General features: G+C 35.7%; 1 protein-coding gene across 1 annotated transcript in view; it reads right to left on the reverse strand.

Moving 5' to 3' along the window:
* LOC122805507 (transient receptor potential cation channel subfamily M member 2-like) overlaps positions 1-26350 on the reverse strand; it is a 914064-nt gene that overhangs the window by 755948 nt on the left and 131766 nt on the right. Inside the window, exons 3-5 of the mRNA XM_044075701.1 lie at positions 24988-25144; positions 14004-14184; positions 13251-13408 (exon numbers count right to left, since the gene is read on the reverse strand). Coding sequence (XP_043931636.1) covers positions 13251-13408; positions 14004-14184; positions 24988-25144 — 496 coding nt within the window. The remainder of the gene's footprint in view (positions 1-13250; positions 13409-14003; positions 14185-24987; positions 25145-26350) is intronic.

A 26350-nucleotide genomic window follows, 5' to 3' on the forward strand; every position in this document is an offset into this window, starting at 1 on the left:
CTATTAGAACTTTCTTTCTTAAAAGTGAGAAATTGAGTAGAAGCAGATATGTAGTTATAAAAGCAATTAAGGAATATTTCACCCGCTTGCCAAATAACGAATAAGTCATCCATAAAATGTTTAAAGAACATTACATGCTCCTTGAATGGGTTATTGTTCAAAATGTTCTCTGTTTCCCATTTAAACATTACAGTGTTGGCATAGTTGTTGGCCATGGGTGTACCCATGGCTACAGCTTTTTTCTTGAATGTAAAGTTGTTTCTGGAAAATGAAAACATTGTTCTTTAAAACTAAACTCAGAAGTTCACAAAGAAGAGTTATATGTGACATTTCAATGTCATATTCTGGCCTTTTGCAATATATTCCATTTCTATGTGAGGTATAGGACTTCTGCTCAAAGTGCATAATGCAACAGATCATACCTTTACTGTTTTTTTCTTTACATCAGAGGTAAAAATCATATAGATTTCTATGGAAAATGGATGTAATTATAACATGTAAATGCTCAAATCCTATGCCTGAAATAATGAAATTGATTAGGGAAAATTCAACATTAAGATGCATTTAAATCCATCATGGGTAGAATTGCAGTTGTAGATGCATTTTGCAGCTGAGTGCACTATTATAATTCTCTGGCATTTTTATTATGAAATGTTGATGGGGAATTGACATATAGTCTTTTGTACATAAATACAAATCAAAGTCAATGGTTCATATGTATTTCCCTATCACAGTCTGATATTTTTTATTATACTTTGTTTACATTTTGGGTAATAAGACCTCTGCTCAGGATGCACAATACAGCACCGGTCCAGAATATGCATTTAATGGACTATCTTTATTCAAACTGTACATATTTCTCCATCAAAAAAATCAGATATAGCTTACTATGGTCTAGGCACCATGGTCCGAAGTAGCCAAGTGATCCAGTCAGATTCAGTACCGAGTTACATTTAAATCCTTGAGAGCAGACCTAATATATTTGGTACATTATACAAATGAACTAAGGAAGTTAATTTCCTTTTTTTTATTCAGGAATCATTAAGGGGGTTGAAATACTTCCTTTACACTTAGGCATACATAACCACTTTACTCACATACTCTGGCATACTGGGCTTGCCTACTGTCTGTCAGTGGATGTTTAGATGAAGAGCTTTCTTTCTGAAACTTTAAGGTCATAGTCAGGTTTATTGCATTGTCTTGTATTCTGCAAGCCAGAATAGTGGTGTTCAGAGTTTTTTTTTTCATTTTCTCCACTTTACTGTGGTGCAAATGTGGAGTTGAACCCCCCTGTAGCACTGTATGAAAAGCTTCATAAAAATGATATAAGGGTAATATTAAAAGACAAGAGCCTTACATATTATAATATGTCTAGTAATGACAGAACATTTTTAGTGGTTCTAAAATCTGATAGATCCATTTGTATTATAAACCCAGCAAGGATTGGGGAGTTGTTATTATAAACAGTTTTATTTATTCCAAAACGGTTGGATTCTTTAAATTAGGGTGAGTGTTTCAGTTCACAATCCAAAAATATAGATTATATAAGATCAGATTCTTGTTTATATGATCCTCATCTGAACAACGACTTTCATTTGCAACTTAATTAAGAAACCAGTAAGTCCTTCTATTTTTGAAATCCTTAAGGCACACACTTGAGGTCAATTGCTGCATCTGAGGGTTTACAAACCAAAAGCAATAGTGAAATTTGTGGGTGGTATGTTAAAAAATATGATAAATTACAGGTACATAAAGGTTCCTTGTATTTTTTGAGACTTACAACTGACTGTGTATTTTTGGAACTTTTTTTTTTGTAACTATTCATGTTAAGGACCTGTTCTTAGTAATATCACATGCCACTGGAATGAATAGGTTTACTGAGGCATTATTAATGGAAAATGATCTACCCCAGAGGGATATTAATATTATTGCAAGTATTATGGAAATGGTGCTTAAAAATAATTTCATCTAATTTGAAGGATGACACTAAAGTTAAACACAATGGGTAGAAGTGATATGCTTTTGGAAGGTCAGTTTTATATTTGAATTGAATCCCTAGTCTGGTAATATGTTGACAAGTAGTTACATTTCCTAGATGACATGTTCTTATTTGACATGGGAAGTTTGAATTATTCAAATACAAACACAAAAAACTAATAAAACCACACATGCAAGGTTGCAGAGATTCCAACAAAGCAGCTCTGGCAATCCAAAACTTGTTGATAAGCACTTTTGTTTTATTCAATAATAAAACTTCATCAGATTAACATAAAATGGCCTGACAGCATTTAAATACATCTTTAAAATATCATATGACCAGCATTTTCAAATCATGTGAGCAACTTAAAATCATGTGACAGGTGAATCATGTGAGCAACTTAAAATCATGTGACAGCTGAACCCCTGTGAAAATTCTAAGTCAAAGACAATAAAAATTACCAATTTAAAAATTAACTATATACAATAGCAACCCAAATACCTGAATAGATAATTTTAAATAATTTGAAATAATTTTAAACTCTTGTCACTTAACTTGAATTCACACCAAACTAGAGTTAGAAACATTTTGATAAAAATACTTAATCATGAATGAATAAATCAATAAATTTGTTTGTAAACAATGGCAGCAGTGTCATCTTTGCAATGCTCTCAGTTTTGAGCCTTTAAAACTGGGAGCATTGCAAAGATAACACTGCAGCCATTGTTTACTAATCAATTTATTTATTTATTTATTCGTTCACGAGTAAGTCTTTTTTATCAAAATTATTCTAACTATAGTTTGGTGTGCGTTCAAGTAAAGCGACAAGAGTTCACTGCAAGGCTCTGCACCTGGTGTTAGTTTTAATCTATTCTTCCATAAAAACATTAAGAAGAGACAAATAGCCTGGAATAAATGGACAGTGACAACACCTCCATCTGTGTTGGGTTAACTTGTAGTTATATGTGTTTTAATCAGTTCAAAAGTGCAGATAACCTGTTCTCCAAAAAGCTTAAATTCTTAGACTGAGTCCTGAGAAAAAAGATAGGTTAGATGTTAGCATCACTGATGCAAACATGATAATGGGCACGTCTTCGTAATAAGACAACACTAAAAGAAAGAACATGCAGAGTGAACAATATAGGAGCAGTAACTAATTCCTGTGGAATGCTGCAAGCCAATGGGAGATTTTGGAATGAATTCATCACAAAGACCACCCAATGATAGTATTCCAAAATATAAGACACAAGCAAAACTGTATCATTAAATCCTCACTAAGCACACAGAAGACAAACAAGATTCAAAGTTCCAGTTTTTCAAATGCCACAGAAATATTAAGAGCAAAGTTGGAACATAATAAATTATCTCTAACCAGAAAAGTCTCTCTTGACCCTTCAAAAAGCTGTCTCAGTGCTATGTCCCAAACGACAACCAGATTGACATGGATCAAGGATGAAATGAGATATTAAGTAAGATTACATCCTTCTATAATCCATCTTTTTCAGTCTTTTTATCTACTAGTGAAAGGAATGGTTAATTAAACCTAGCTCACTTTGCCCCAAACTTATAAATGCCCAAACAGCTAACAAAACAGAAGTCATTAAGTGACAGCGTATCAAGGCGAAAGGGTGCAGGGAAATAAAGAGAAAGAGGTCCCTTAAATAAACAATACCCACTGTCTGAGCAAGTTGTAATTAGTACATCTGTATCTAGCTCTCAACAGTGTAAAATCTACAAATTATTGACAAATAGGATTTTTTCCATTGTACCTTTACATTATAACAGAATTTTGTAAAATGTATATTATAAAGATAATAAAATGATCATGGAGATAGTGTATATAATTAGCAGGTGTGAATTTGCTTGCATGCTCTCAGTAAATTCCTCAGTACATGACGTGCTGACATTTGCATTGCAATGCAATCTCTCATAGAAAGCAGCCGGCGGGCTGAAACACATACAAACACAGCTTTTGCTTTTCTGAGCATTTGCTCTTATTTAACAGTACAAAAAGTACTCATTCTTGTAAGCATTGCTGTAGTATATACACACACACACACACATATATATATATATATATATATATATATATATATATATATATATATATATATATATATATATATATGGGAACACCTCACATAATCGAATTACTGAAATCTCGAATTTCATATGGTCGAAGCCATATGATTGAGATTTCAGTAAATTGAATATGTAAAGTGTTAAAAAAATAAGACCTTACTTATATTAAAACGTTACGTGCACACAGAGGCAAGGATTCCTGTACAGTCTGTGTGCACGTAATGTTTTTATCTTTTCTGCGGTGTTGACAGGAAGTGGGAAATCTCCCTTTTTGCGCTTCCGCATACAGCGCAAGATGGAGATTTCCATTTTCCCCACTGTAGCATGTCTCAGAGTTGATATATTTAAGTAGGGGGGTGTGGGGGGCACAGCCTCCCACATGGGGGGGTGCAGGGGGGTGAAGCCCCCCTGGAAAAGCGGTGTTTAAGGTTTTTTTTTTTTTTTTCTTTTTATGGTTTCATTTCAGAAGTTCGAGTTTCCAAAACTCGATCTTATGGTCTGGATTATATGAAATTCGAGATTTTGGGGATTCGAGCTTCTGAAGTGAATCTATATATATATATATATATATATATATATATATATATATATATATATATATATAATGTGATAGTCTTAAAGTAATGAGGAAAAGGAAACTCCCTAAAACAGCACAAAGCAAAATCACTGAAACTCCTATCCTGATAACTCTACAGATTATGGCAAACTACAGTCAGAGGTAAATTCAAACAGTTTTGATCAGGGAGAACCCAATCAACTTGTTATTGAGAACATGTAGGGTAGCCATCTAAGGCATCTAAAAAGCACATGCAGCAATTTTAACTTAAGTTATGGCTGAATAATAAAGCTCGATGTGCACATGCAGCAATTTCCACTGAAGCCATAGCTGAAAAATGAAGCTTCATATACAGCCACAGCCAGGTGAAGCTGTGTTAAACCTTGAAATCCTTTAAAGTTTAACTGAGGGATTGTAGCAGTTAACAAGTTGCAAATTAAAACCAGTTTTCATCTGTAGTAGACTGTAGGGCAGGTGCAGTGGTGCAGTGATTAGCATTGTCACCTCACAGCAAGAAGTTCTCTGGTTCAATTCTCGGCTGGGGTGCCTTCTGTGTGGAGACTGCATGTCCTCACTGTTGTCACATGGGTTTCCTCCTGGTGCTCCAGTTTCTGCCCACACTGCAAAGACATGAAGTAGGTCGATTGGACACTCTAAATTGGCCATAGGTGTGAGTGCATGTGCGAGTGAGGGGTATGGAAGAACTACCATGGCAGGGTTAGCCACCCAGTGATGTAAAACCTGGCTCGAGATGATTTTCACTATTGAAGTGACATCCTGACTCCATGTGCAAAAATGGGAAAAAGGGGTTGAGGATAGACGGATAGACTTAGAAGAAATCATTTAACTACATGACTAGATTAAACATATCTCAGTTCAAAGGATCAAATAGATGAAGAAGCACATTGTCTTACAAAAGGGAGATACTTTTTTTCATTATTCATATGCAACTAGTTCAAAGTCCTCCAAAGAAGAAAACAAGTGTATCCATGGAACTAAGCTCGATAGCTCTCTAGCTGTGATGTGGTAACAGGAGAAGGTGAACTCACTTCTTCATGAGAAGCCAAATGGCATTATTCACTCAATGATCTGGTTATAGAAACCAAATACAGCATCCAGGGATCCAGAAGTATAATTGATATAGACATGCCATATGTACGGGACTCACCAATCCTAACAACACAACTGACAAGGAAGATGGAACAAGGAAGCTGTAATCCCAAGCCCATGTGTAATTATTACAACACAGCTCATAACCTGTTTATGCAAAAAATAAAAAAAATAAAAAATGATACGTTGTACTCCAGCAGCATTTCAGGCCTGAGGAGAGAGAACACAGATAAAATGCACAAGATAACAAAGACAGGAAGGTGCAGAAAAATACAATACAAAAAAAATAAGAAAACAGAGGAAAAGTAGAAAAGAGGATTAGTAATGGAGACATTAAAGAAATAAAAATTGAGATTACTAATGACCTGCAAAGTGAAGAATTTAGTGTAGAAAATCTAACTCTGATAATACCACAATAGGATAGAGCAACAGATCCCCAAATTAAGGAGAAACTAGTGGAGCAGGAAACATCTGATCAGTTGCCATATGAAGATAGTTTGGAACCTTCCATAGGAAACCAGTAAAAAAGTTCAACTGGAGTTGCACGGCAAGGGAAGGTACAGGAAACTATGGCAGCTCTTGACACAGTCAGTGTTGTGGAGTTATTGGTCAATGAGTTCTCATATGAAAGAGCAATGGATGGCACAGGATGAAACTGAAGAGAATGTGGCACAAGAAGATACTCTGGAATTTTCTGTAGAAAGCTCACAGAAAATGAAGATCAAAGAATGTGCCCTCAGTTTAGAAGAAAAGGATCTAAGACAAGATTTGCTTGATTTAATAGAGATGGACAGACATATTAAGGTCAATGAAAGAAATAGAGTACAGAAAGTCAATAAAACCCAAAAAGTTAGAAGTCTAATAAAACAAATGAACACTGTAATTTTGTCTGTTCATCGAAATTCATGCAATATAACAGAAGTAAATAGGATACATTACTTTGCAACTAATTTAATAACAGATAAAGTCTTACCACAAAAACACAGGGCAGTAAGGGAAAGGAAATGGAGTAATCAAATGCCATCATGGAAGTAACAAATAGAGAAAACTATAAAGCAATTAAGACAAGAAGTGTGTTAGTAGAACATAGAAGAGGGAACAGAGCAACAAAAATACTCAGAAAGATAGACATGATAAAAGCAATGTGTAGTATCAGAACAAATCAGGATCTATCATGCATTATCGCAAATAATAAACTAAAAATATCAGCACGTGCAAAAAAACTTAGAAGATATGCAGATAAATATAAAGGAAAAGTACAAAATAAGCAAGCTTTTGATGACCCTAAAAAGATTTATAGAGAATTGGGAAACAAGGCAAAAGGAATAGAAACACCACCAAAAAAAGAAATAGATACATTTTGCAGAACTATCTGTGAAGATCCTGTGGAATTTAACAACGATGCTGAATGGATTGAAGAAGTAAAAGAAAGAATAAAAAGCTCAAATGTAATGGATATGAAATGGGATGAAGTAACAGCCAGAGAAACTGACACAAAGTTAAGAAAAGCTCCTAACTGGAAAACTCTAGGCCCAGATGCAGTACCTAACGTCTGGCTAAAAGTATTAACATCTTTACATGAAGATTTATCTAAGAGTAAGAACTATTTATAAGCACACCCCAAACAGACACCAACCTAGTTAATAACAGGAAAAACAATACTTCTACTGAACCTGCAAGCTATCCTAAAAATTGTAGACCAATAACTTTCTTCTGATGATGTATAAACTATACACTGGAATTGAGTTTATAGTCTTTTACAAGAAAACCCAATCATGGTAATAGAACAAAGGGGTAACAAAAGAAAGTCATATGGAATAAAGGATCATTTGTTAAATAAAGAAATAATGGAGAACTGTAAAAAGGGAAAGAATCTAAGTATGGCATGGAGAGACTACAAAAAAAGCATTTGACTGTATCCCACATTCATGAAATTAAGAGTGCTTAAAATGTACAAGAGACACTCTATACTGATCGATTACATTACAGTGACCATAAAACAGTGGGTAACCACTCTGCAGTTAAGGCATGATAAAGGACAAATTATTATTCCAGGGATAAAAATTCAAAGGGGGATAGTCCAGGGTGACTCTTTTGTCTTGCACTTAATCCATTAAGCTGTCTACTTAATAGATTAGGTCATGGCTACACTTAGGCTCCAAGAAAAAAACATGTAAAGACTTCTCACCTTCTTTTTGCAGATGATTTAAAACTATATACTTCATCAGATGAGAAGCTAAAAGCACAACTGCAAGTGGTCAAAAAGTTTTCAGATGATATAAGAATGTAATTTTGTCTTGATAAATGTGCAAAAGCAATCTTTAGAGCAGGAAAGCTGCAGCACCAAGAAAACATTAGACTGGGACAGAAAAGTGATATAAAAGAACTTGAGCAAGATGGAGTGTACAAATATTTGGGAATTAATTAAAGATCAACAATAAAACATGAACAAATGCTAATAAAACATAGTAAGGAATATTTTAAAAGACTAAAATTAACACTAAAAACAGTGTTGACATCTAGGAACAAAGTCCAAGCTATAAACCAATTTGGTCTTCCTGGACTGACTGGCTACTAAAGGTCTTGGACTGGTAGGACAGGAAATCAAGATGGATGCTTCATGCCTATCAAATTATTTTAAAAAAATCAGTGTATACCAAGACTGTATAATTCCAATTCTGAGCAAGCTGTGCCCCTCCTGAAAACTGATTACATATATACATTGATTGCATACATATCTGCTGACCTCACAAGACGCAAACATAGTGAAAGTTTTAAAACATGAGGAAAATAAGTCTAAGATGACTTCCCTGCTTAATTTACCAGATGTATGCACATTAGGGTTTATGGTAAATGGGGTGAAATAGCCAAATAATGGTTCATTGGAATGGCTGCAGGGGGGAGGCTCCATTCGACCATGATTTTGTGAGGGGGGAAGGGTGGCAAACTCAAAGACAGACCCAGCTGAACTATACCTATCAACTGTCCAGATTTTCATACAATGAATAGATTTTTGCTTCTTATTTTTGGTTTGTTCCTCATAAAATGTGTGGTTTTCTGGCAAATTATTTAGGAATTAAGTCACTAAATCATGACAGACACTGAGTTTCAGACTTCATAACCTTCAGAAAAATACATGCTAAAGTGAGACCTGTTATTCTATCAATTGTCTCAGTTTATACAACAATTTATAGTACTGTTTATATGTTCCCCCAGTATATTTGACCTTGTCCAGATTTCCTGCATTAACAGGTTGAGAGGTATGTGCAAATAAATTGATTTAGACATATCCAAACCTCTCAACTGTCCCCGATTTTGGCTCAAAATGTTGCTCTTCCCCTAATAATCCAGCTGCAAAATGGCAATTTTGGAAGAAAACGTGGAGGGCTTACAATTAAGAAATAACTGTAAAAATCAGTTATAGATTACTTTTGTTTCAGAAATGCATGTAGATTCTTTTATTTTGTCAGCTGCTCAAGTTAGCAGTACTAATATTAAAAAAAGTGTCCCTTCTTTGATAGGTTTCCAGCTGTATTGTGTGGCTGTTTTATATTTTTGCATCACATTTTTGGTCCATTTTTCATAAAATTGTGTATTTTTTTGGCAAATTAGTGGCAAATTATTAAAGACTGAAGATAGAAAATAATGACAGACATTTGAGTTTCAGATTTCGTACTTTTCAGAAAATTCATACTAATGCAAGACCTACTATTCTATTATCTTTCTAAATTTATAAGAGTAATATTTAAAAACTGTCCTTATTTTTGGGCCTTTGTCCCACTTCTATGTATGGATCTGTCCATATTTCTTGTTCTGAGGTTGAGAGGTATGACAAATGTGTCAGGGCCATCACAGTCAGCCAGAGACATTTCAAATTGTGACATACTTGTTGCACCCCACTCCCCCGTGTAGTGACTCTGGATGTGTCCAAGCAAGGCAAGGAGCAGTTATGCAGTGAATATGTGCAGAGTACCCCCCCCCCATCCAAGGTAGACAGAAGTGCTACTTTTATTCTGTCCTTGATTTTGCAGAATGTTCTGGTTTCTGTCATATTTTTATACTGTTCATTTATGCTTATAATTAGTCAGAAAGTGCCTATTTTTCTGTGTTTAAGTAGCAATGCTTTAATGATCATCAGGTAAGCTTGTCTGAGATTGTAAGATGCAAGTAAGCTTTAATAAGCATACTGTTAAAGAATTGCCAACATTGAAAGCCTTTCTGTTGTTGCCATGCAGAGAATACTTACATAACTAGATAATATATAAGCCTTGGGTATTGAAATGCATATGAAAGTATTTGTAATAAAGGACAGGATTACATTATTTTAAGAAGTTCATTACATTTGTTGGAGACTTGCAATCATCTTTGCAGGCTTTACCTGTAAACCAAACAGAATGCCAGTCTATCATATGTGGTCTATTACCTGTACAGTAATCCTTTAAGCAATGCATCTTGAGCTTGTTTCTTGTTTGCTTTTCATTTTTAATTTTGATCATGTTTTCCCCATGAAACACATAGATAGTTGTCAGGCAGCAGGTCTTTTTTGGATAAGAATCATTTTTACAAGTGGGGGTATCACAGATATTGCTACTTTCAGCATGTTACTTGGTACTTTAATAAAGCTGAATATAAATTATAATCAGAACTGCAGTGCAAGGAGAAGTGGTTTGAGTTGAGTGCTGCTTGTTTTTTTATACTTGATTTTGACTGGCATTCCAGTAATGTATTTAAAAAGTAATTTATTTTTTCATTCCTCACAGCCTTTTTGTTTCCATCTAGCTATTAAGTAAGCTGTCATGCAGCCAATGCATTGAAATGTTTTTTTTCTTCTACACTTCATTTTGTCTTGATTGGACTCTCATAATGACAGTTTGGCACCCAGGGCAGCGTATTTAAAGTTACAGTTTTTGTGGTTTTGAGCATAGCTCCTCCCCTTTCTAGTTGGCTGCACCCCTTCCCATTGACCCCACCCATTCAGCTGTCTCCTGCAGCCCCCCCCCCTTTGATATGAAGTCACCAGCCACCACTGGTAACATCTGAAACTTAATGGGGTTATACCAGTCAGTTTCCTCTTCACAGGTTTTCATGTAAAGGGTCATAATATTTCAGACCCCTCCCCTGACTTCAGCTTCCCATAGATCAAACAAATCTACTGAGCAATGGTGAATGCTTCAGCAAACTACCAACTTTATCATACATTAGCAGGTTTTCATATATCTACATAAAACGTATGTACAAACTCTGGTATGTAAGAAAAATATACTGCTAATAGGAAGCATAATTAAAAGGATTCCCTTACATTTATACATTGTGGCTTGACTTCCCAAACTTTTTATCTAATAAATCAGTTTAGATTCTGCAGTATGTTGATACAAATGCTATTACTCTGCATGCTACTATAGTAGAGCGTTTCTATTTCCGCAATCAATGTTAGGTCCCTTTAATAAAAAGCAGCATTGTAAGATAAAACAACTGCTTCAAGATAGACTTTCACCTTTCTGAATGAGTCTAGCAATTCTTTAATGTAGAAACAGATCAAAATAGCCTCATACATAACATGTTCATTCAAAGTTATCAAAATCTGATGCAGATAACAGCAATCTAATTCTATAAATTACTAAAGCTATCTATTAAAGAGCACAGGAATGGTTGACATTTAATATATATTTTTCTGGTCATTAAACTGTTAAATATGTATAAGAATCACTTAAAACTACCATTCCCTCTTGACAGGAAACAAGATGAGTCATGGTTTATATTTTTGCAAGAAACAGATTGAATATAGGGTGACTGTTATCCCACTCCACAAGGGGGGAGCCACCACGGACCCCAGGAACTACCGCCTCATTAGCCTGATGAGCCTGGTCTGCAAGGCCATGGAACGTATCATCATGGAACTTATAAACAAAGACGTTGGTAATCTCCAAACTCTGGACCCCACCCAGGTCAGGTTTGTAAAAGGCAGATCATGTCTCCTAAACCTGGTAGACTTCTTTGAAGCAGTCACCAAAGCCGTAGACGAGGGTAAGGTGGTTCACACAGCCTATCTAGATCTTGCCAAGGCTTTCAACACCATCCCCCACTCTGGAATTATAGATAAACTCACTAAACTAGGTATAAATCCCTATGTCACAAAATGGGTTGCCAAATGGCTCACTGACAGAACCCACACTGTGAAAGTAGCAGACTCCAAATCCGACTTCAGACCAGTGACAAGTGGAGTACCACAGGGTTCAGTCCTGGGTCCTCCCCTGTTTGGTATCTACTTCTCTGAAGTACAGGCTAACACAGAAGGTCTTTGGCTAATGAAGTTCACATATGACTGCAAACTAGGAGCCATAATCGAAACTCCTAATGATGTGGACATCCTACAAAAGGGCATCACTGAGACTGATGCCTGGCTTCAAAGCCATGGCCTCAAGCTCAATGCCAAAAAGTGCACTGTCATCCTCTTTGGTAAAAACTCTGTACCCATGAACTACAACATAGGTGGTAGTATACTTAACACTGAAAGTGTGATAAGAGACCTTGGGACACAGCTGGACAGTAGTCTCTCCTTTGATAATCACATCGCCACAGTAGTCAGGAAATCCTTCTATGTGGCACACCTCATCACAAAAGGTTTCTCATCCAGAAAAAAAGAGGTCTTTGTTCCCCTCTACTCATCACTCATTAGACTCATTTTAGAGTACAATGCCCCTTTGGTATGTACCTGACAAGACATCTACAACAACTGGAAAGGCCACAGAAATACCTCACAAAGAGGATAACTGGCCTCAAACAGATGCCCTACGCAGACCGTCTCAAAAAACTCCAGCTTTACTCCATCGCATATCGTCTACTCAGAGGTGATTTCTGCCTAACATACAAAGCTATGTCAAACCCACAGCTGTTGGACATGCTCCACTTAAAGAAGTCCAATCCCTCCGAGCTACAATCTCTAGGGACCTAAACCTTGTCATCACAATAAACAGAACATGCCGGAGGGATAGATTCCTGTCCCAGAGACTTCCCATAATCTGGAATAAACTACCTATCTATATCAAACAAAGCTCTTCATTAGTACTCTTCAAGAAAAATCCTGATGACTGGATGGGAAATAGGAAATTCACCCCAGGAATGACTTCTGTGGCTCTGCTCAACAGTGACACAGGAAAATAATTTTCTTGGGTGGCAAAAGCCAGGGTACCTTTTTGGCTGAGCTTGTATAGGCCCTAGGCCTAGTACCTACCTATGAACTTGCTATGTGACTCCGAGCAGGTTGCTTAACCAGACAATAAACTGTGAGAAAGACTGCAGGAAAGGCACCCAAAACCCATGATCAAAATATAAATAATAAATAAATAAATATATACAAAAAAGTATACAGTTAAAAATGTATGTCTAGAAGGGGGCACTTGAAAAATGTGTGCCAGCAGAGCAATATGAATCCTTATTTCAGAGTGATAAACCTTTTACAAAACCTAAATGATTAATCAAAAAATTTAGAAAAGTGTCTGAGAAGTTTTAAGTTCCCATTCTTACCGTTTTACTGATGAGTATCTGCCGATTCTGTACTATGCCCCATGTTGCTATTCCAATTGCTGTTAATTTTTCTTCATTGACTAAGTTATAATCACGTATTGCTTCCCCAACATGCTTCATTACACCAGCATTTGAGCCTCCTGTAATTATCCAGGCCCCTAGTAAGACACAAAAAGTGCAAATTCAGTGATGTCCATACAGTCTGGGAATAGTCTGAAAGTCACTTTGGAACAAATGTATGCAGAAAAAAAAACAGTAGCATGGCCAGACAGGTAAATGTAATTAATCTTAACACTGCATTTCAGCATTTTACTTGTATTGTGATTTCTTATGCAACACTGGCAGGCAGTCTGTGATTTCTTCATAAGTATTCCTGCATTCTTCAAATCTCTAGAAACAGCAAAGAGGCAATGTTGTTAGCATTGTTTAACCTTACCCAGCTACACACTTAAGACATGCACAATGTAAAATACTTTGGAATGAGATGGTACTTCATGTGTTTGCACAAACAAAACTAGTAAATGAAAAACTCAAAAGATGATAAGATGATCAGACACACATGAACATAGCATGTTTTCTGAAAGTTTTACCACACTTGGAAGGGCTTTATGAGCTTGTACCCATTACGTAAGAAAGAGGATAACATCAAGATGAATAAACATGAGAAAGAACTATCTGTACATAATGTGGGAAAAGTGAAGCCTCACTGTGTTTCAATAGCTGGATGTGCCATATTAGTATAAGCCTCATTACCTGTAGCGTAGGCAGCCTTTAAGAGGGCTCTGTGGAATATAACTCTCAGCTTGGGAGGCATAATGAAGTCCTTTGCTCCTCCAGTTACTGAAATTACTAAGTTTGGTTGTTTGAGTCCCCAGTGCTTTGTCATTAGCTCATATAGAATTTCTGGTTTTGTGTCAGAGGAAGCACGAACATACTAGAATTAAATTTAAAAAGGATGATTATAAGGATTTTTACATCAAAACCATGTTGTATTAAACAAATTGTTGTTATGCTTTTTAATGAAAGAGGTGTTGAATCCTCCATTTTCCTAGCAATTGTAAACAATCATCAAAGACAATGAAAACTGTTAACTAGTATATAAAGTTTTATTTAAAAAAGGCATGCATCTATATGTAGAAAACCATCACATTGTAGGCGTGGATAAAGGATATAAATTTGGCAAAGGATCTTATTTAATTTATATATTATTAGTTAAAGTGAGAAATAATACAATTTTTATCTCTGTTTACAGAAACTGTTTTATTATTATGATTATTATCAAAGCAGTTCTGCATTTAGAACATGTTTAAATCCTTACAGAACACCCCATCTATCCCTGAGCTTTCTGTCTATCATTCTTTCAGAACTATCAGTAATGGTGCTGGAGTGTTGATGTACATCAAGGAAAATACTCCTTCAAAATGGATTCCCAGAGTCCCCCAATCTCACCCACTCCCATTGAGCTTACTGAACTTCACCTTACCTTAAGGGAAATCCACTTTCCAACTCATAGCCTATCACCCTCCATGGCTCCAGATGACCATGATACATTTCTGGCATTCATAACATGATATCCCTAAAAGAAATGGCTATTTAAAACCTGGTGACTTTAACTATTCTTCCATTGATTGGTGCTCCTATGCTTCCAATGTTAGCTTTGGTCACTAATTTATGCTCTGACTCACCTTGTCCTCAAACCAATCAGGGGCATAAACATTCTTGACTTACTACTCAGAAACCTGAAAACTGCCTGCTTCTGTTCCATAGTCAGTCCTTCATTGGTAAAGTCTAACCATAATCTGGTTACCTTTACCCTCTAAAGGCCCACTCCTTTGGTTACAAATACTATCCTCTTTAAAGACTTCAAATAAGCCAACCTCATGCAACTGTATGATAAAATCTCTAAATCTACCCATGTCAGCTCCACAATAGACCCCATTTATGCTTCCAGTTACATTATTGATTTTTATGCTCATTAAGATAAATTTACTGACCTAGCAGTCCCTTACAAAATCAATTATGGTGATAAATTCAAAAATAAGCCATCCTGGTGGCCTACCAGTTTAAACAGATTGTATAACAGAAGGTAAAAGCTCCTTATACTAACTCAAAGGGCTAGAACCTTGTGTTATCAAAATAGTATTAAAAACCTCACCAGGAAACTGAAAGGAAATAGAGTAAATCATCACAAGGATTTAGACTAGCAACAGAAGCAAAGGATAATTACACATTCTTTTTCATTTACATCAGAAAACTGCAAAATAGCTCTCTGCTCAAGCTTCTCCTTAATGGAGCCTCCCTTTCAAACCTAAAAGACATTGCAAAAATACTGACTTGCAAGTTTGCAGCAAATTTCTTCCCTGAAACTACCACCCCTTCTTAAACCTTATCACTAAAGAACACATTTTTAAGATACTCATAAATACTAGGAACACTTCCTCAGTGGGTCTGGATAACCTACTAGGATGTTTAACCAAATGTGTGAAATGTGCACTCATTAATCACCTCCTCAGATGTTTAACCTAAGCTTTTCTACAGGCTATGCCCCTGAATCCTGGCATAATGTTGTAATAATGCCCCTCCATAACAGTAGACCTATCATGAACCCAGGGAACCACAGACCCATCAGTTTTACATATCTTATTTGCAAAGCTATGACATGCATCATCACTGATCTAATAAGTCACGGCATCAAAAACCTGATTAAGCAATATCTGCTGCATTTTGGCTTTGTGTTTCCTGCTGAATCTTGTCAATTTATTTGGGGGGGGTCACTTAGGTGGTCAACAGTGCTTACACCATCCATGCTGCCTACCCTGATCTGGCCAAGGCATTTGATACCATCCCACTGTGGTTATTTCCTCCTCAAACAGAGAAAAGATGACCAGTGGTGTCCTCCAAGAATCTATGCTGGGCTCCCTTCTGTTTGGCATCTATTTTTTAGACGTCCAGTCTGATAACAATGATCTCTGGTTAATAAAGTTTGCTGATGAGTGCACAGTGTGTATGGTTGTTAAATTCCCTTTGGATACACATAGTCTCTAAAATGAACCAACTAAGGTCAGTTCCAGGTACATAGAAAAAGGGTTGAAACTAAATGCCAGGACATGCAGCATCATCCTCAGCCTGCATCACATTATATTTAAAACACCCCTATACCATGTGACTCAGTGATCAGGGATCTGAGCACATTGGTTGACAGCAGTCTCGCCTTTGACCATCACATGTTGATTGTATTAGCGACTTCCTTTCACATTTTACAAATAGCTGCCAAGTGCAGCTCTTCTAAAACTAACAATGTCATCGCCCTCTGCATACTGCCTTACTCAGAGTTATTATTTAATATAATTCAGCCTTCAGCAAGTATTCAGCTAGATATATTAAAAAAAAAAACTTGAAAAACACAGAGGTTCCTAACAAAAAGTATCACTAGCTTCAAAAAATCTTAGTAACAAGAAGAAACTAGTGTCCTTATCCTGTTACTCAGTGTCATAAAGGTTTGCTACTCAATGTCATACATGTTCCTGAGGGGAGACATACTGAGCATGCCATGCCATTAGAGAGCCAGTTATTCCTTGACTGGTCAAATTGTGCTGCCAGCACCAGAACCAGAGAATAAAACCCACATCAACAATGAAATAAAAAATACAAAAATAAAATGCTGGTGAGATAGATTCATTACCCAGTGCTTCTTTCTTAAAATAAATACTCTCAGCATGTCAAGCAGTGTTATCCTTCAAAACTATCCTGGGCAGTTGGATGGGTATCCTTCAATTTACACGAGGACTCATATGCATCATGCTCCTTGCAAAAGATGCTAGAGCCTTTGGGTAGGTATTGACAAGGCGTGCATGGCCTCTGGTCCAACTATGTTCCTATTACTGAAAAATCTATTTCTACATGTGCATGTTTATTAATTGCTTTTTTTTCCTGTCTGGCAGTCATGTTGATCATCCATGACCCCCCTTTTCCCATTTTGCACATGTGGTTAAGGTGTTACATCAACAGTGACCATCATTTAAAGCATATGATTACATTACCAGGTGGCTAGTCCTGTTGTGTTTTTTCTCCATACCACACACATGCACATGCACTTATACCTACGGCTAATTTTTGAGTGTCCAATCCACCTTTGGTATGTCTCTGGGATGGGGAAGAAAGCAGAGCACCTAGAAAAATGGGAACACAGGTAGGGCATGTAGACTCCACACAGGAGGTGCCCCAGCTGAGAATCAAACCAAAGAACCTTTTGCTGTGATATGACAATGCTCTCTTTCTCTCCCTCTCTCTCTCTCTATAGCCTTCATTTGATTATAATTTTTCTTCTTCTTCTTCTCCTTCTTCATCAAATGTTCAGCTGTTTTATTGATAGGACTCATTGGAATTTTGAGGCAATTGAGTATTGTGACCATTTATACCTTCCCAGTACCTAATTTTAGGCTGTACCCCCTTTCTCTAGGAGGGGTAGGCCAGTCAAGACTGGGTGAATTTCTGGGTGCCCACCCAGTCATCTAGGTTCTGTTTGAAGGATGATAGGGTATAACACTGTTTAATCTGCAAGGACAGTCTGCTCCAGAGGGGAGGAAGGTGCTTTATTTTGCCTCTGTCTCTCCATCGTATTTTATTAATCTACTGATGAAGATGTAGATCTCTGATTCTGGTATTTGTGAAGATACAACAGAAACAGGACAACTGGGCCTCTGACTCAGAAGGCAAGGCATAGATCTCTCCCGCAAGAATCTATAAGATAATGAATAAAGGGACAGTGTTTCCAGTCCCTCCTGGTAACTTAAGGTCTTTAAGCCCATGATCTTATTAAGAGCTTCTAGGATCTATCTAATTGTTTTCTATGCCTAGCGGGGATCATCAACAATAGGCCCAATTCATGCTGAATATAAGGGAATAATGATTTCTTTGGATCTGAATGATATTCCCTAGCCAAGTAGCTGTAATAAGTAGAAGGATTTTCTGACTACATTTGTCAAGTGATGAATAAAATACAGGGAATTTTTAAACTATAATTCCATGTCCCTAGTAATATTTTCATCCATGACCCAAAGTCCCTAGCAAAGTTTTCATTTTGAAGTGAGGCATTGTCTATGCTGTCCACTGAGGGAAGGGTTGGCTAGCAAATGTGACAATATTGGTATTCATCATAGTTGGTTGTCTCGTGTTGGTAACATGAACTGAAATAACTCTAGTCGTAATAAAGAAAATAATTTTACTGCAGGGTATAATCATTTTTTGGAGTCACTGAGGAGGAATACATTGACAGTAAGACAAAGAGGAAGGGAATAGGGCAGAATGAGATGACAGGGTCGAATGAGATAAATCTAAAATGACCAGTCTATAATATTAGTGGCTTTGTTTTAACAGGGACCCACTTGAAAGTTTTAAACACAAGTTTTTCTTTTATTCCCACCGAACATGCACATTTAGTCAATGTTTTGATTGATTCATGCCCGTGTAAACTTTAATTTACAATATATTTTTCATAATGCTGGATCTATGTAATGTGATGATAGGAATGTGCATAAGAAAAACATACATATAATCCCAATTTGTTACCTACTTTACATGCTTTCATGGCAGTGCATGATAAAGAAATAAGGGCCTTATTAAATGTGTCAGCAAGACCTAAATGGTTTAATATTACACTGAAAGGAAAAGCTGCATTGTCTAGACTGAGTAAAACTGATTCTGTTGAAATCATGAAAGAGGACAAGGGCAGTGGAGTAGTTATCATGAGTCAAAGATTATATGAAAAGAAACTGGTTAAGCACTTGTCTGATTCTGTTTGTTATAAAAGAGTTTCTAAATTTCAAATGTGTGGGCAATATAAACGTTTTAAATACTGAATGTAAAATTGATTTGATCAAAATTATATAACATTAGATGTTTATAATTTTATGAGTTGACTGTCGATCCACTGTTAAACCTTTTGGTATTCCAAAAATTCATAAAAATGAAAAAGATTCTATTGAGACCCATAGTGGCTGCAGATAATAGTAAAACTGAGTTTATTTCCATCTATTTAGATGGGATTTTAAACCCTTTATACAATCTCCTAAGTTTTATTTAAAATATTTTTGAATCTGTCTGGATCTTTTATATCAATGTGAATTTATTGGTACTGAAATATTTTGGTAACCTTAAATATAGAATTCTTATACACCAGTATTGTTGAATTTGTTAGAGCCTACTTAAGTAAATATACCACAATGTATCGATTCAAGTCAACACAGTTTACTTAGTATTGAATTTGGTGTTAGCAAACATTTTTTAAGTTTAAAGAAGACATTTTCCATCAGGTTCAGGGTGCTGGTATGGGGGCATGTTTGAGCCATGTATTTTCTAATTTAGTCCTGAGCTGATGGGAGAATGAAGGTCTTCTTAACACTGAAGGTTTCAAATATGTATCATTTTAGAAGCGATTTATTGATAACTTTGTTTGTTTTTTTTTTTTAAATATGGAATGGTACAAAAATTGACTTTGATGCATTTTTGAACGGATACTATCAGTTTTCTTACATTTACACTGGTTAAGGTAAAGTACAGGTAAAGTACTTCAGTTCTTAGATTTGGAAGTGATGCTTGATTTAGGAAATCATTGTTTTCATATCAATATTTTTACAAAGAAAACTTTTGTAAATAACTGTTTATGTTTTAGTAGTCAGCATGCCATTTATATGAAATGGAATATTGTGGGGGAGCAATTTATTAGATTATCTAGAATTATCAGTGAGGATGATTTTTTGAAGGAATGTGATTTTTGATGATGTTATTTGTAGACTGGGGTTATTCTTTAAACAATATTAATAACACCATTGATGAAGTTTATGGCTTTGGGGATTCTAAGTTTTCAAAAATGTTATTAACTATTCCTCTTCCTAAAGAGAATCCCAATGAAAGCAATTCCTGTTCCTATTGGCAGTAATGCTAATTCTATTAGAAGCATAATCTCCAATAACTGAAAAATTATTCAAGGCAATCAGGAAATTTTTGATGTTCATGCCCTAATTTTTGTTATAAGCGAACAATAAATTTAAAGAGTTTCTTTGAAAAGCCTGATCTAGACACTAGTGGTTTGAAGTGTAATGTTGATCGTCCCAACACTTTCAGTTATAATGACAGTAAGATATGTAGATATATCAATAGTGGGCAAAATGTTATTTTAAAACATTATAGATTTGAGATATTTGCTAAAAAAGATATAGTTGTAAATCAACCTGTGTTGTTTATTTGGCTACCTGTTCGTGTAAGAGCTTCTATGTGAGTAAAACCACTATAATGCTCTCACAAAGGATTTGTGAGCTAAGGTTAGCCATTTATAGGTTCATAGGTAGGTACTAGGCTATTGGCCCGAGGGCCTGTATAAGCCTAGCCAAATGGTACCCTGGCTTTTGCCACCCAAGAAAATTATGTTCCTGTGCCTCTGTTAAGCAGAGCCACAGAAGTGATCCCCGGGGTGAATTTCCTATCTCCTATCCAATCATCAAGATTTTTCTTGAAGAGTACTAATGAGGAGCGTTGTTTGCTATAGATAGGTAGTTTTTTCCAGAGTATGGAAAATCTCTGGGACAGGAATCTATCCCTCCAGCATGTTCTCTTTATTGTGGTGACAAGGTTTAGGTCCCTAGAGCATGTAGCTCGGAGGCATTGGGATTTCTTTACGTGGAGCATGTCCAACAGCTCTGGGTTTGACATAGCTTTGTATGTTAGGAAGAGATCACCCCGAGTAGGCGATATGCGACAAAGTAAAGCTGGAGTTTTTTGAGATGGTCTGCAAAGGGCATCTGTTTGAGGCCAGTAATCCTCTTTGTGAGGTATTTCTGTGGCCTTTCCAGTTGTTGTAGATGTCTTGTGAGGTACATACCCAAAGTGGCGTTGTACTCTATAATGGGTCTAATGAGTGATGAGTAGAGGGGAACAATGACCTCGTTTTTCCTGGATGAGAAACCTTTTGTGATGAGGTGTGCCACATAGAAGGATTTCCTGACTACTGTGGCGATGTGATTATCAAAGGAGAGACTACTATCCACCTGTGTCCCAAGGTCTCTTATCACACTTTCGGTGTAAATGTTTGATTTCTGGAAATTTACTTTTTTTTTGTTATATAGACCAAGTTGTCACTGATTTTAAGGGTCTATATTATAACAGCAAATGCTTAAAATAGCAAACGCTGTATAATCAACCCTAGAATGTTGAATTGGCAAAATGCTGAACACATGGAATGACAATTTTTTTCCCCAAGGAAAGAAATCGATGCTCCATTAAAAAAAAAAAAAAAAAAACACAAACTAAAGTGTGGAGATTTGCCCCCCCCCCCCACACCCCCTGCTTAAATATATCAACTCCGAGACTGCACCACAGTGGAGGAAATGGCAAAGTCCCAAAAATGGCCAAGTGATTTTTTTTCCCGGGGAAAAAATTCACTGTTCCATGCATTCAGGATTTCACCGTTTTGATTACAAAGGGTCGATTAAACAGCGTTCACTATTTTGAGCATTCGCTGATTTAATAGGAACCCGATTTTAATATGGGAAATGTCAACAATGTATTAGAAGTTAAGGAAATAAAATGCCCCGCAAACACTTCACCAGATCTACAACAAATCACTCAATTAGCATTTACTTCCATAGAGATCTGGCTATACAATAACCATTTGTCGCTTAATCCCAACAAAACCAAACTTTATTCAACCCCCAAGAAAAACACCTCCATAAACAAATCTCAATTCACTATATTTTCCCAGAGTAACACAAAACTGAAGTAATAGCCATACTGCTAGGAATAATAATTGATGAAAGCCTAACAAATATGACCTGCACATACAACACAACATCAACAAAACACATCAAAAACTAGGTAGTCTTTTTACAAGCACAAACATTTCCTCTCTCCTCCCATGAAAAGTGTACTTGCTGCCACTTATCTGCATCACTCTCTTGTCTACGGTGCCCCCTTATTTACTAAGCTGCTATCCTCCCTAAAAACTAAAATCAAAACATGGTGCAACAAGCTTGCCAAGTTCACAATAAATGCTAGACACTCTATGCATCAGTGTACATCCCTACACTCTCTGAACTCCAACACTATCTCATCTATCTACAATTAACTACAGCACACAAAATAATTTTCAAACCCTCAGACTGTCCCGCTCTAAGCTGTTTATTTACCCATCTTCCAAACAGGTCCGTTAGATGTGAAAAACAGCACCTTTTGCAAGTCTGCAAGCCCAAACTACCTTTAGGCCGACTACTTTACTCTTGTGTTAAAGCCAGAGCCTAGAATGCCCTCCCATTACAATTCGTACCATTCATAGTCATACTTCTTTCAAAACGTCTTTATGAGCACACCTCTCTACTAACTGGATCTGTACTTGTACTAAATCTCCCCCCTTCATATCCTGACTGACATCTTCCTCCTATATAGATATATATATATATATATATATATATATATATATATATATATATATATATATATACTCACAGCTCATGTTTTTCTCTCAGTCTCTTTATATAACTTAAGTACACTTCCAATGTGAAATCTTGCATATTACATCCTTTTCACATTTATTTTAGCTTAAGAATGCATTGCTAATGTTTGTCTTTGCATTTACTTTTTTATGAAAAGTTTATGTTTAGAGTTTGCAGATATCATGTGAATATACATATATATTTTTATAGTTAAATATTTCAGTGGGTATTTTGATTTAAATGTGCTTTACTTTTTAGGCAGTAAGTGGTGTTAGCAGTCTATTATGTTTCTGATCAGATATGATCAGATGACAGTGGGTATTTTAACCATGATTTAATTTTGTACTTTGTTTAGATGAATGTCTAGAAAATAAAGGAATAAAAGTGATTAACCTTATATTCTACTAGCAACTGCTTTTGCATTCGACTAAGAGTTTATTTCTTGTGTTGGCATATTGTGATTCTGCTCTTCTCGGGCATGGGTTTAGTTGTTTTTCTATAATGGAGTTCTTGTTTATAGAGAAGTCACTACGTGCAAGCCTCTTTTTAAGAGTGATGTAGGAGCACTGTCTGGTTATGTAACCTGCTCAGAGTAGCGCAGTAACCAAATGGAGTCTGAAAGCATCAAATCCTGGACTACAGAATGAAGCTTGTTAATAGCCTCTATTGCTATGCAGTATATGTCCTGAAGTTTGAAGGGCTTTATTGGAGATACTGCTGGTTAATTTAAACCCCTTAAGAGCAACAGCAATCATAGAGTTCATTTCTTGTCTGGAAATTAAACTCTTGTTTCATTATACTTTCAAAACAGCTTTGATATTTGGGTGCCAGGCTTGTGATCAGCTCCATATCTTGAATATTTCTATGTTCCCAAAAATACAACTATCTCAGATTTAGTATATATTAAGTATATATTAATTATTTCAGATTTAGTATATATTAAGTATATATTAATTATTTCAGATTTAGTATATATTAAGTATATATTAATTATTTCAGATTTAGTATATATTAAGTATATATTAATTATTTCAGATTTAGTATATATTAAGTATATATTAATTATCTCAGATTTAGTATATATTAAGTATATATTAATTATTTCAGATTTAGTATATATTAAGTATATATTAATTATCTCAGATTTAGTATATATTAATTATCTCAGATATTGTATATATTAAGTATATATCAATTATCTCAGATTTTGTATATATTAAGTATATATTAATTATCTCAGATTTAGTATATATATTAAGTATATATTAATCATTTCAGATATATTAAGTATATATTAATTATCTCAGATTTAGTATATATTAAGTATATATTAATTATCTCAGATTTAGTATATATTAAGTATATATTAATTATCTCAGATTTAGTATATATTAAGTAGCAAGGGGTATGGGAGCAGACATCAGGAGATAAAGAAAAGCGTTCCTCACAGCAAGAGGATTTTTATTAATTTTTTTTTTTTTTGCATTTTAAAAGTGCTTCACTCTCAAATGTCATGTTATTTTGCAATCATAGTTATGTGTGCTGATCACAAGCAGTTACAAATTCCTTAGGAAGCTGATAATTTCAACAAATTTAAGAGTGACAAAATTTTATTATACTGGATAACATAAATCTACCTTGAACTTATGCTTTTGAATAAAAGGGGACTACATTTAACAGAAGTAAGTACAGACAATATCACTACTGTACTGTTTTTTTTTTCCTTACAACAGAAGACAGGGCTGTCCCTCCCACTATGCAATGGTCAGTAAGCAGTACACTGGGCAGAATAAAAAGTTGAACTACAGCCCTTTTAGAAAGGAGGACTAAGAAAAAATGCTCACCAATGTGGTATGTCCATGTGCATCCATGTTTATATATGTGTGTATGTATATATATATATATATATATATATATATATATATATATATATATGACTGCACGTGTGTGTGTGTGTGTGTGTGTGTGTGTGTGTGTGTGTGTGTGTGTGTGTGTGTGTGTGTGTGTGTGTGTGTGTGAAAACATGAATACTTCTGTGGGTATGTTACTGTATGTTTCTGAGTCTGTTCTGCCACTGTCATTTTTTATGTGAATCAATTTACAGCCCTCACCCCCTTGAAAAAACTTGCATTTCTCTCCAGTAAATTTATTGCAAACACATTTTGCAATGAGTCATTTTTTCTCTTCTGATAGCTGTAACTGTTTAACAAAGCAACACCCCTTTTATTTTCATTCTTATAAAACTGAAAGCAAACCTTTCCAGTATTACTGCGCAAACCACCAGTGAATTTGATAATTCCAAATGCATCTGTAGGCACATCAATGAAACGCCTTCCTTTTGCCTCTGAACTTCTGCTGAGAGCTTCTTCTGAGTGTTCACTTCTGTAGTGCCCACATTCATCACATTCTATGCTGCAAGAAAACACATTTTTCTTTCATATATATGTGGTATGTTCTCATCTATTTTACAAAGAATAAGCTTTTATTTCAATTTCTGCAGTGTTATAATTTGTATTTGTGACATAGCAGTTCAGGTAAGATTACCGCCTGTCCCTTTTTACACAGGATAGTCCCTATTTGGGTGGTTGTATCCTACAAAGAATCATGGAAAAATCACAAATTTCCTAACTTTTTGACAAAAAACATTTTCTAAATTTCTTCTAATAGTTGCATAAATTATTATTTTATATTTGAACCATCTTAATTTAAATAGTAAAACTAAAGTCCATTGTTTGGTATTAGCTGTGCATATGGTCTGTCATGGAAAATTTCACATTTCTATTAATCAATGTCCCACTCTGAGTATTTGAAAATATGACAAATATGACAAACCTAGTTCCACCTAAAGAAGACACAGACACAGATTAGAACTGCAGAACCCATGGGGTTTTAACTGGTATAATAACAGCTATGATCCCCAAACTTTAAAAGACTGATCATTGGCTTATGTTTCAAACTGCTAAAATGTGTATTTACTGATCAGATAGCTGCTAGCATACCCCAAACAAATATTTACAAAAAAATAATTAAAAATGCCATTAACTAACTGTAGGACTCAAGAAGTCAGTATACACTGTCCCTGGGATTCAGAACCACAAATTGTAAGCCCTGACATGAGCAGCCAACTACTCAGGACACAATTTCTGGATGAGAAACAGGTCTACTGCAGTGATTCTGTATAATCATTAGAATCAATGAGACGGGCCCTCTCCTTCGCCATGCTAAATGTTGACGAGGCAGTCCAGAGAGAAATTAAAGATAATTAGCCATGCTCTTTCCCCCAGAAATGCTTGTAAAAAGGGGATTACAGAGCCAAATGAGTCAGAGAATCGCTCAGTTGTATAAATCAACTCAACCAAAATGCTACATTTCCTTATAATAGCTAGTAGGGCAGACCATGTTACTGGTCAGGTTAAGTAAGATGAAGTGGATATGTTGTGAGTGTGTGAGTCTGTGCATGTGGGCAGCAGTGTGAGCATGTCTGCAGGAGTAGGAGTGGATTCTGCATGTGAGTGGTGAGGGGAGGGAGCATGTGTGTGTGTCTAAGAGCACCTCAACTTTCAAGAATTTTGCAGAATATCATTGATTGTGCATCATATTTTTACCCTGTCCTTCTAA

Source organism: Protopterus annectens, chromosome 6.part1, assembly GCF_019279795.1.
Source record: "Protopterus annectens isolate FY-2018-M chromosome 6.part1, PAN1.0, whole genome shotgun sequence".
NCBI lineage: Eukaryota > Metazoa > Chordata > Ceratodontiformes > Protopteridae > Protopterus > Protopterus annectens.